The sequence below is a fragment of the Sphaerodactylus townsendi genome, linkage group LG01 (assembly GCF_021028975.2).
Source record: "Sphaerodactylus townsendi isolate TG3544 linkage group LG01, MPM_Stown_v2.3, whole genome shotgun sequence".
NCBI classification, from domain to species: domain Eukaryota; kingdom Metazoa; phylum Chordata; class Lepidosauria; order Squamata; family Sphaerodactylidae; genus Sphaerodactylus; species Sphaerodactylus townsendi.
In genome coordinates this window covers 108,901,772-108,914,622 of record NC_059425.1, presented here as the reverse complement: position 1 = coordinate 108,914,622, position 12,851 = coordinate 108,901,772, and the positions used below count along the sequence as shown (strand labels likewise).

Genomic DNA, 12,851 nt, shown 5'->3' with positions numbered 1-12,851 from the left:
CTTTCTAGGAACAATATATATTTGTTTTGTGTAGGATGTGCGTGTGTGTGCATAGTAATATTCCAAAACCATCGAAAATTGAAGTTTTCAGTTTGGGTAATTCATGTAAATTCATTAAATGCTATATGTACTGTTAATAAACAGATAAATACAAAACTTATAATATGTAATAGATGTGCATGGACAATGAATTGAAAATATTTGAATTTGCAAAATATATTAAGCATGCCAGATTCAGAAGATGAAAATTGATGGATGAATTATTTAGCTACCACTGCTCTTTTGCCACAAAATCTGGTATTTATTTTTGTGAGCTTCAGCAGGAAACAGAAGCAGTATCAGTTGGGAAAACATTTCTTTACCGAACTGAGAACAGCTTGGCTTTTTCGTTTCTAAGTGGGGAATCAGGTTCTTTGGTTTCTTTGTTCCAAGTCAGACGACTCCCAAACTATTTTAGCTGAACATTTTACATACTAATGGAGTCAAGGGAAGTTAAGTTGGCAGCTGTTCGTGGGATAATAATGAAGCACACTGTTTAGCATTGCATATCTTCACTGTAAAATGTGAGAAGTATTTTATAGAGGCCATGGTGAGCAGGGATATATCCACTTCATGTGATGTAAGTGCATGAACTGTGGGTGAGGAAACTTTTCTGTTTGTTTTTTTTTTTATTTATGTGAAAGTAACTAGCAGTCACTTTCCTGTTGCAGGTGAAGAAAACGTGCACAGATACAGATGTTTCAGAACTACAGAGTTCCAGGTAAAGTAACTGAACGTGTGTGTCAATAAGAAGACTGAATATAATGTTGTGACTTTTTGCCAAAATCATAATTAAAATAGCATTATTTTGTTTATTTTCACAAGCTGAAAATTTTTTATTTGAAATACATTTTATTCTAGAGAAGATACAACTTATAAATTACTGATCTGAATTAAAAGACAGAAACTAATAGGCAAAGTCATCAGAAAAAGCATGTAAACAAATCAAGTATGTTAAAGTGCTTTGATACCTGTTTTTTATGCATTACTCATTTTAGTGTCTCCATTTCTGTCTATGTAGGCAAAAAACCTGCTCATAGGAAAATGTGGCATTTTTCAATTTTGTATTTATTTATTTTATGGCATTTTGTCTGTGTTCTGAGATATAAAATAAGAATGATTATAAGTAAGCCATTCAGTATAAGTAAGCCATTCTGAGTTTACATCTGTTTTGTGTAAAATCTGTAATAGGAACGATATTGGTTTCTTAGCTGCTTCAAATATTGCTTCTATTTGCAAATAGGTCCAAATATTGCTAGTTTTAAAATATCCTATATTAAGTTATCATTAACCAAAATGCCCAGTATCAAGATCCTTCCTCTACTTATCCTTTTATAGCTTAATATTGTATGTTTCAGTATCACTCATTGTTTTAATGTTGTATATAAGGTCCAACGGGCCCTGTATCAGTCAACAGAATAATCTTACTATATTGTCCTGTTATTTGATAAAAATATCTTCCAAATGTATATTGTGCTAAATATTACTAAGCCAGTTTTTGACAAGGTCTTTTTACTGCTGAGAGCATGCAGAAATTTGCTCTTGTTATTAATAGCAAAATGTTCCTTTGCTATTCTGTATTACTGGATTACACCTTTTCTTCCTGCTTTCATTAAATAGCAGTAATTTCTAGGCTCAGCGTCACCAAGTAATCTTGGTGGTTTACAATACAAACCCAAGAACACGTTCCTGGGAGTAAGCATTGTATAAACTTGAGTAGAATTCTGAGCAGATCTGTTTGGATTCCTCTGTTAGTGAGGATTTGAATCCAGCTCTCTAACAACTTCACTGCAATGCTGCAACGCTGCAATGCTCAAAGTATTTCAAACAAAATCAGTTTTGTTCTTTCAAAAGACCAATTTACAGGGACCAACTCAAGCATACATATATCAAATGTATACAAAAAGGAAGTTTCAGCAAATTCTGACTTTGAAACATATGACAAGAATGACCTTAGGTGTCTACCCTCTCTGCAATTTGGATAGAAGTACTCAAAAGGTGTTTTGTAGCCTGTATTATATATGCTCTCCTGAAATGTGTTTTGTGCAGTCCTGAAAATCTTAAAATAAATTTCAGCCACCAAAACACATAATGTTATAATATGCTGTCAAAACTGGTTCCATCACTTTGCACTGCTAACTCATGAGAGAATTTAAATATTTTTATTAATATTATCAGATAATTCTCACCCATAAATTGGACGTTAAACAGTTTTAACTGTTGCTTGAGTACACCTCACCTGCACATTTTGGTAAGTAATGATAATGCAAGTTGTCCAAGTCCCCACTGACCTTATTGCATTTCCCTGACATCAACTATATATAAATAATTTTACAATATAGAATACTCAGATGACTTTTAAAACAGCTGTATAGCTAAAAAAATACCTAGTGAAGGAATAGCATTTTCATTTATTAAATATAAAATGCCTATCAAAGGGAATCCATGAAAGGTTTTTTTTATTTTTCCATAGTTTTTATTTCAAAGATTGAAATCATATGTATATCTTTTAGAGCATAGTTTTAAATAGTGACAATGTGAGTCTATTGTGACTGTGGATTTTTTTTTTAAATTACTGATTGACCTTTGGCTGCAGTGATACTAGAGAGCACAGCTATAGGAAAGTACAAAGTCCAAGGCAAGGTAATTCTTCTTAAAACAACTCTTGTGAAAACATTGTACATTAAATGAAATGTCAGCAAAAAAATAAAAGGGATGCTGGTGGCGCATTCTCTTTCAGAATAGCTTCTGGCCTATGAGCTGGGGCCAAAATCTTTCATTTATTTAGCTTGCTTTATTGTGTGTTGGTTTTGGAGTTGAAAGTATTAGAATAAATGCAGATGGAATATGTTTTTATAGTAGGGAAGTAATTAAGTTGGGTGTGGGAACTTCATCAGGAGAATTCTTTGGAGTGACATGAGTGTATCAGCAAATTCTTTGTCTGTCTTGGCTTACTCTTTCAGAAGGAAACATTCAAGATGTGTATACATACAGAATTTACTAGCCTAGGAAAATATATCGTGAAGGATTGATTGTAGGGGTAACTTTCTGTGCATTTGACCGAGAGAACACAGATAACATGAGGGGAATAAAAAATGAGAAATGGTAGTGATGATCTTTCTGTAGGGTCAGGTAATTTATTCTGTTTTACTACATTTTTAAAAAGGAAGAAATCTACTTTGGAAGTAATTATTTTAAACAAGAGCTTGATAAATGGTGACAGTATTGTAGTATGACACCTAGGGTAGCTATCATTTCAGATTAAAGGTACATTACAGAACTCTTATTGTCAGTTCATTAAGACAAGTGTAGGCAGTTCTACTTAAGCTGCTTTTTGTTAGCTATCAACTAGCCAGCTAATATCTGCAACAATACATTGTCCTGGGAATTCACAGTTAACACTTTTAGTTTGTCTTTAAGGGGAGTGGGGTCTAAAACCAGATTGCATTTTTCAATTGTCCTGTTCATTGCCCTTCTTTAGAAATATTGTATGATACAGTCACATTTTTGCCATAAGTTGCAGAGGAGAGAAGTCTTATGCTTGCAAACCCTACCAAGTTTCAAGCCTGTGGAATTTTTTTTAGAGGGTGTGGCATATAAATATATTAAATAAGTAAAAATGTTCAGTACCAATATTTTAAGTTGTGCATGTCCTGTTAGTTCAGCTCTGTAGTTACTAATTCAGAAGAAAGCCATGTATTAGAACCAAACAAAAGATACAAAACAATGTGCAAGAGTTCAAGTTCACCACAATTCTTCATCAGTTTGGATGTTTTTAAAGGGTATGGGGGGGGGGGATTGTCTCAGGCTATGAGTTTAAGGGCCTGTATGCATTCTATGTTACATGGTGAATAAATCTGCAGATTTAAAATGATGCATGTATTGGGCTGCACATTTGGCCCTCTGGGAATAAAAAGCAAAACATGAAAACAACCTACTGAAAATACAAAAAAAGCATCTAATTAAATGTCTCCATAACATCAAACAGGACACACAGGTACCTTAGGAGGTAAAAAGAAGACTGGGAATGTGGCAGTCAGTGTTCAGAACTGGAGATTAACTGCAGTTGGCACACAAGGTTCGAATCCCCACTGAGAAATCAAAACTAGATACAACCAGGTTTCGAAATAAACTGCACCTTTTCATCAGGGTTTCAACCTCCCCACCGCAGCATGTATTCAGCGAAGACATGTAGGCCTATCTCAGGTTGCAGAAATGCAGCAATTCTCACTACCAAGCAATCTCCTTTGTGTGTCTCTCCTGATTGGCTGGCGTGTTGGGGCAGGACCTTTTCCCCCCGCAAAAAACATGATCATGTCATGACGTGATGATGTTAGAATGGTAACACGTCTACCCCCACTTTCTGGTTGGTTATTGTTTTCTCGTGTTCACATGTTTTCATGTTCTCACGAGGCAACACGTTTTCTCGTGTTCTCGTGTTCTTGCGTTTTCGTTAGCAATTAGTTTTTAAAAGTTTTAAAAAAATTTTAAAGGGTGAATGATTAACCATTTAAGTGGTTTCTCGATCTCCTATGGCAACGGTTGACTGGTTCATGTCTCCTCGCACATGTGCTCGCCAAGACCAAAGACAAAATTGAAATCCAGATGAGGTTGCGCGCGCATTGCTCAGTGCCCGCCAGTTGCTGATTGGTTGTTGGCATTTGCTCCACAGTGGAAATTTTAAAGAGAGATTAGACCTCCCCTCGAAACTGGATAGAAAGCATGCTAAGAGGAAAAGTTGTACTTTCAAGCAGGTTCTACCAGGATGTGGGATAATGGGGGGGAACAAGCAACAGAAACGAGAAGAATCCCTCTTCGTCGCTCAAGCAGTGGGGAGGTATTCCTGAAACCTGGTTATTTCGCGTGAGTACCACGCGATTTATTGCCAGTGGGGAATTGGCCAAGGTAAAGAGTCAATGGAAGCCATGTTGGGTAGTAGTGCATTTGGGGGAAAACACATAAGGGCAGTCTTTTTTCAGGTATTTTTTCCTCCAGTTGACAAATCCCTCTTTTTATTGACTAAAGTCAGGTGTTCTGGCAGCATAAATAAATTGCAGGTAGTCATGTTTGTCTAAAACAGTTTTTATTTCTTCTTCCCAGAGGGTCAGGGATACATTCAAATACCAGCACCATTCTAAATTTGTCTAAGAGGGATAATGATTTGCAAGCAGATAAATATTACCCTGTTTTTATGGACTAGTAACAAAACGGTGAGGCTTCATTTTATGGGATCCCAATCCATCATAGGTAGGGCACGCTGATTATGTTTGTTCTTAGAAATCAGTGGATCCAAAAGGTTTTCTGATGTACCTCAGAATACTGCCTTATAACATAAGGTCAATTTTCAGAAATCTCTTTTGATCTCAGGGACATGAATGTTAGCTTGACTGTGTGTGTTCAATACTGGGGCCTGGTTACCTGTAAGGGGCCTCTGTGTTCTATGCTATTTTCGTTTCCCTCCTGTCTGCTTGGTATTTAGAGAACAGAGGCGCCTCTGGTCTGGACCAGATGGCTTGCTATCTCCTGTTCAGCCTTGGAGATTACTTTCGCTTTACCACACTTTTCCCACTTTCGCATTACGTGGGAAGGGGTTGGGTGGGGGGTTGGATTCAGAGGGGTTATACTGTGGGGGTTTTGAATGTTGGATTAGAACTGGCTTTTGCAAAGCCAGGCACTTGTCATCCAATTCAATAAAGGCTTCTGATTCAAGAAATCCAAGGCCTGTAATTGAGTGGATTCATAGGTCTGACATTGGATGTGAATCAACCAGTAGAAAAATTTCTCCTAGGCATCCTGTTTTGCTGAATATAATCTGGTTAAGATCTCTGGCATACTAGGTAACTTAGAATGACAAAAGAGCATGAGTAATAGCAAGAGTACCAGGAGAAGACAACTCAGGATTGACAAAACTGATCATATGCTGTGGTTGATTTTCAGACGTATTTTGTAGTTGTAATGGCAGCAAAGAAATGTGATTTCTTGGCCACAGTTGCATTCACAACTTGTATTAAGTACAGATTTGTTAAAACCACAGCCCTTTTCTGTGTTTGTTTGCTGGCATATGCTTGCTAAATTTACCCATATTAACTTGGGTGTTAATCTGAAAGCGAGGGATTATGATCTCAGACTGTCTTTGAGGCGAGTTCAATAAAAGCGGAGTGCAGTTGGTGTAAACGAAATAGCTGCTGCTTCAGGGCGTTCATGTGGGCTGGCGTCCTGTGGACAGCATGTGAATCAGCTGGGCAGCAGGCCTTTGCACGGAGGCGTGGTGTGTTTTTTTTTGTTGGTCACCCATTTCTGCTTAACCACGTAGGAATGCACTCATGAACCCCCACAGCAATACCCCAAGATGACCCTGTGCGCCTGCATGGCTATGCAGAAGTGAGCTGGGAATAATTTTTTTTTTGAAGCGTGACTGGAGCAGAAGTGCCTCCTGCCTGGCTGTTCACTTGGCAGCGGCTGCAGAATGGCGTTTTTGAAAAGAATCAATAGTTTAGTGATTCTCAAATACGCCTGTTTGGGGAAAATAGGACGTTGCAGCTCTATTTCAGCAGTGGTGGCTGTGCAAAGTTCTCCCCCCAAAATGGTGTTTTTACCATCCTCACACTGCTGTTTTTGGCCCATGCAGAATGGGCCTTGGAGTGAGGTTCCATCAATATAACAAGGATACTCTCTTCTGTTTCTACTTTTCATCAGAGATCACATGGCTCTGTAAATGCATTGAACTGATTCTTGGACATGGTTTTGAGCTGAGAAAGTGTAACAATAGAGTAAAATCCACCCAGCAACTCAGGCACCCAAGACAGCAGGGCTCCCAGAACCAACAGAAGGGAAAAGGAAGCACAGTGTGTTGAGAACTACCAATTGAAATTTGAAAGTTGAAGTGAAGAGGTTTTTCAGTGAGTTAGTTTTACAAAGCAGCAAGATAAGGACCAGTATAGGGGAAAGGATTTTTCATTAAATTGCTTTATATGTTCTTGGGAATTAAATATAGTTTAAAAAATTGAACTACAGTACAGGATGCTGTGTAAATTGGTAACTGTGTAATTTATGAACCAAAGTTATTCAAGCTTGCCAAGAAGAGGTCCTTTACATGTACTTTTAAAAACTTTTAATCTCACGTGTGTTGCCCATTACAATCAGCTCAGTACGTTTGTTCCAAATAAACTTGATCTTGTTCTTGTGTAAAGAAAATCATGCCTCAGTTGTTGCTCCTGGCTTTTCCCCAAGCCAAATTTTGTCCAAGAACAATATTTCAGGTATCCATGGTGCAGTGTGGAAACATGAAAACATTGTTCAGTGTGGGCTGTTGTCTGGTAAGGTTAAATTCTGATAGAATTTAGCCAAGAACAAAACAAGGTAGTATTTCTAAGGAGTTATCCAAATCTAAATGCCTATGACCTATTCTAGGTATGGTTGTATTGTGAAGCAGGAGTCCACAAACTTTGAGCCTGCAGGCACCTTTGAAATTTTGAAAGAGGATGGTGATGCAAAATGATTGACATAGGAGGTGGAACCAAACCCAAAAGGCTACATAGAAAGTCAAGCCAGATGCAGTACATCCCTCCTTGCTTTGCAAAAGAACTAAATGGCAACCATGCTGAACTGATTAATCTGCCTTACTCAGAGCCTGGTCACTTATATTTCAAGATTAGTATTATTGGTACTTCGGTTGGAAATTGTGATCCAGCCACTGGGCGTAGGTGGCCTCACAGGAAGGTTTAGGTGATCCACTAGCTGACCAATGAGGATTGCCTGAGGGTCCACTCACAGCAGCAGCTTCTTGCTAGTGAAAGAGTGAGTCTGAAGTATTCATTCTGCCACTGTATTTGCTCTTGCTTGCTTTGAAGGATTTACTGTAATTTCTGTGTGATGTACTAAAGCAAAAGTCAGGATTGCCTGTTAGGAACAATTGGAAATGTTTGAAGGCCCATTAGATATAACAGTAGCAAAGAATATCAACTGATTTGCCTCCATTGAAATACATTACAGTACAAAAAAGGTTGCAATGAAAATGCAGCATGGATTTTGGATGAAGGACTCTGGACTCAGGTATACTGCTCTGGGACAGGAATGTTGCCCCACAGGCTGGAACTGTATTCCCTAAAAGTAGCATGAATACTCTGGGCCTGGAATGTCAGCTGCCAGAGTGGAATTACGGCCTCTGGGGGTAATAGAAATGTTTTGGGACTGGGACAATAGGTCCCAGAGTGGAATGTGATTAAAATCAGTGTAATGTATTTCATTCCACTCTAAGGTCTGTGATTACAAGAGCATTCCAGTCTCGGAACACTTCTGCTACTCCCAGGGGCTTTCATTCTGGGACTAGACATTCCAGGCCCCAAACCAGTGGTGGCGAACCTATGGCACGGGTGCAAGAGGTGGCACTCAGAGCCCTCTCTGTAGGCACACGCAAATAGAGTCCCCCCCCCCCCACACACACATCTAGGTTGGCCTGGGTCGCTGGGCTCAAATATTAGCATTAAACCTAAGACCTAGTTTTGGGGAAGCAGTGTAGGTAATCCTGTTAAGCGCTGTTAAACCCCACTGATTTTCATGTGAAGAACTAAAGTGCAATCCATTACCTGGGAGTAAGCTCGGTTGCTGGCAATGGGGCTTGCATCTGAGTAAACCCTCCTAGGGTCGTGATTCACCCATTGGAAGAGTTGCACGGTTGTTTCAAAGCAAAGCCACCAACTACCACCAAGCTTACTCCCGAGTAACACATGCCTCAGAGCCAATCGTTTTTTCTAAACTAAAACCTCAGTATTCGGGTTACATTGCCGTGTTGGCACTTTGTGATAAATAAGTGGGTTTTGAGTTGCAATTTGGGCACTCGGTCTCAAAAAGGTTCGCCATCACTGCCCTAAACACTTCACCTATTCCCAGGGATCATAATTCCAATCTTGAGACTTGTCATTACAGTTCCTGAAGACTTTTGCTACTCCCAGGGGCAGTCACCGCACTTTGGGGGTTGTCATTTCAGGCCAGAAAGACTTCTAAACGAAGGGGGTGTCATTCCTGTCTTGGATATCATTCCAGTTGCAGAATATTTCTGCTACTCCCAGAAGCTGTCATTTTACTCTGGGATCTGGTACCTTTGGCCTGTGCTAGTAAAGACCAGGAATTTTTTAAAAAATCATCACTCAGTCTTAATCTGGGCTCATTGTGATTCTGCCCACATATAACTTTATCTAACCTCCCTGTCAGGGTTCTTTTGAAATATTTGATTATTTACTTAAATTGTACTTTGTCTTTCTTCCCTTGGAGTGAGAAAGGGGATCTGGTTATAGTCTGGCCTATGAGAATCTGGAATTGACCCTGCCACTGGGAGTACATCAAGCTTAGGCTGTTTCCGCACGGCGGTGGAAGGGGTTGGGTCGGCGTAGGGGTTGGGTCGGTGGAAGGGGTTGGGTGGCGGTGGAAGGGGTTGGGTCGGCGCCTTCCCTGGACATGGGGGGAGGGAAGGCGCCGTGGAACCGCTGCCGTTCACACGGCAGCGGCTCCAAGCCGCTGTTTTCCAAAAACCTCGCTGGGCAAGCGAGGTTGGAAAACGGCTGCTGGGCGGAGCGAGGGCGGCACAGCTGTGAAGCAGCTGCGCCCCCTGTGCGAACGGCTCCCTGGGGACGGCGTTTTTCTTCATGCAACAGCTCTCAGGACTGTGAGACTAAAGCCTTACAGTCTAAGCAAGATTCCCACTCTGCTTTGCAAAAGAAGCTCATGACTGCAGTCCTTGAGATGAAAGGCTTGTTTCTCAAAGAAGAAAAGGGGAGTAAAAAGAAGCAAAGGGACGTCCTTGGATGGTAATAGAAAGAGCTTGAGGAATAAAAAATGAAGGAAAGTCTGAAGGGGGAACGGAAAGAAATTGATGAAGGAAAGCACAGGTGCATACAGTCCTAATCTTCTAGTGACTTCAGCCGCTGTTGGTACATATGGAAATCCTTTCATTTGAAAGAAGGAAGTCAGTAAAAAGTCCTACCTTACAATGCCCCCCCCACACTAGTTTCTGAAAAGTTCAGTGGGTGCCAGAGGGAAGTACTAGTGGGTACCATGAAGCCCATGGGGAACGCTGATTTATCAAGCCCATAGCCTAGGAATGCTTTTAGATCATATGACCTTGTTTTGAGATCGTATCCTGTCATGAATGTGACAGCTCACAACTTTTGTGAGATCACTTCATGAATTTTCCTATACTCTCCCTGTCAGTCAGGGTGCAGAATGATATCAGAGCAGCAGTCTACACAGGATATATCATCAGAAAACTTGTAAAATCATTTTCCTCTACCAGACAGTAGAATTTCTTCCCTTTGTCATCTGTAATTCTGACTGATTGATCACAATAGCCCTGATAAATTGTCAGCAGCAGTAGAAAAGAACAAGAGTCTAATACCGTAGCAACTTAAAGACTAACGAACTTTCTGGAAGGGTATATTCCTGGAAATAACTGAGTAGAACTGAGGCTGTCTCCGCACAGCATATAAGTGGGATAAAGTAACCCATTTCCCTGTTTTCACATTCACATGTATCCGTGCAGCCAGCGATTGGAGCCCACAGAAACAATACGGGTTGCTGTCGCATCTTTGCACGGAGACGTGTCTCTTTTTAAAATTTTACTTCCCCCCACAGCTTAGCTATGCAGGCATGTACAGATGAACCCCCACAGCCATTCTGATGTCTCATGATTCGACCATCTGCACCTGTGTAGCTATACAGATGCAAGCCGCGAAATAATTTTTAAAAGGAAAATGGAGGTGAATAAAGTGCCTCCTGCCTGGCTGCTCACTCAGGAGCACAGCTGCAACCAGGGATTTTAAAAAAATACTTGCTAATAGCGTGATTCTAAAAAAAAAACCGTTTGTGGAAAATTACATGGTGCAATCTCGTTTTCAGTTGCAGGATTTGTGCAGAGTTCCCCCCCCCCCCCGGGTTTTTTACCATCCTACACTCCTGTTTATTGGCCCGTGCAGAATGGGCCTGAAAGGAGAGTGGCAAAAAGGGAGGGGTCTATGTCAAGAGACCTTAGAAATCAGCAACTAGATGGGAGGTGGCCATGAAAAGCAGAAGTGGGGGGTCTGGAAACAAATGAAAATCCTACTTTAATTATTTGACAGCCTAAAAAAAGATTTCAGAAATTCATCATCTTTGCCTTGACTATTGTTCACAACATTGTTTTTAAAAATCATGTTAAGGGCCCAGATGATTATTCAGATTAAAGCAGTACTTGATGCATCCTGTATTATTAGATGACCATTTTTCATTGTCCACATTTTGGATGGCAGTTGGAGGATCCAGATGACAGCTATGGAAGAAATTCTGCAATCACCAGCATCTGGCTCCTTGGCAGATTCCTCAAGCACTTCTGCTAATGCATTTGTATTTGCCCATGGGCCTTTTATGTGGTTGCACTGCAGATGGGCTGTCTGAACAGCCTGGTCATTCTGCAAGATTTGTTTCTCTAAAAAAAAACCTTGCTTGGTTCTTTGACTCACATATTCTTTCTCTAATAGATAAGATTCTTTATGAGTCTCATAATTTCTCTGTATTACAGTATTTCATATAAAGAACCCAGAAGGCTTCCATACATCCAAGTGTGCTCCTGAAATTCTGCTTGCTGTAGTGAATAATGTTTTACAATCTGTTATATTTCAGAATGTTCTAAGTCAGTATTATTGTCAAATTTCTTTAAAAGTGACCAAACATAAGGGCAATTCCCAAAGTAAAGTAACTTTACCCACACTTTTAAGCATAAAATGGATTTGCCTTTCTACAATCAGCTCTCCACCTTAGGCTTTCAAAGTTCAAATCTGGATTTGGTTATAAGTGAAAATGAGTATGGTGGTCTCAACTTGGTCCTTAGGGGTTTCTTGTCTACTGTTCAGAAGAGGCCCAGAACCGGAATTATGAGGTTGTTGCAGGTCATGATTAAGGTATATTGGTAGACTTATGTTAGGAAAATGCACACAGAAGTCTACGAATCTCTGTAGACATGTTTTTCAGCTGAATGCTTTTACATTCTCAGAACAATAAAAAAAGGCAGGAAGCCAAAAGTAAGAATTTTGAGTTTTATTCTTACTGACAGTTGAATGCTGGGGTTGCTTATTCTTTTGCCTGGAAGCTTGCTGTTATTTAGTAGGTTTGTATGTCATACTGTTGAGGATTGTAACTTTCTGAATATAAGAAAAATAAATCATCCCATTTTACATATTCAGTGGGGGGTTTTTTTTAAAAAAAATCTCCTTTTAGTTCTTAATGCATACCCATATTTTCTGTTTTGTCAAAGTGTTTAAGTACATAAAGCATGTTTTTCCTAAAACAAGCAGCGTGTCTTCTGATGCATAATGACACTGAACAAACACCAATATATTTTCAAAAATCATTATATTGAAAATTATTTTTCTTGCTGCTGAAGTAAACCTCATTTTGAATATTCATGTTTTTGCCTTGTGCACATGTTGTCATTGGCACCATTTTCTCCCTTGCTGTATGGGAGAAGCGGTATCGAACAGGGCAGAACTGTGCCTGGGAGTAAGGGGGCAGCTCAGTTGAGCCCAAGATATATAGGAGCACAGTGGGAAGTTCCTCACCCACCACCTGTTTTTTCCCCTTCAGAGGACTATGCGGGTGATATAGTTGCCCCCCTTACTTTTTAAAGGCACACAAAAATTCCCTTTTGAGTAGTGTGAATGTAGCTCGTCCACTCTGAATTACACACAGAGTATTCTAAGGTATTCAAGCTATAATTCCTTTTCATAGCTTGAAGGCTAACCTTTTGATTACCCCAAATGTAAACTCAGAAAGGGGAGAAAACTTAT

At 39.9% G+C, this 12,851-nt stretch overlaps 1 protein-coding gene across 9 annotated transcripts in view; it reads left to right on the top strand.

Annotated features, from left to right (window-relative positions):
* Positions 1-12,851, top strand: part of EYA4 (EYA transcriptional coactivator and phosphatase 4) — a 161,971-nt gene that overhangs the window by 73,253 nt on the left and 75,867 nt on the right. For 6 of the 9 annotated variants that reach the window (XM_048490387.1, XM_048490378.1, XM_048490342.1 and 3 more), the window contains exon 3: positions 711-760. The exons of the other annotated variants lie outside the window; for them this stretch is intronic. In XM_048490387.1, coding sequence (XP_048346344.1) covers positions 711-760 — 50 coding nt within the window. The remainder of the gene's footprint in view (positions 1-710; positions 761-12,851) is intronic. 9 annotated transcript variants of the gene reach the window in all.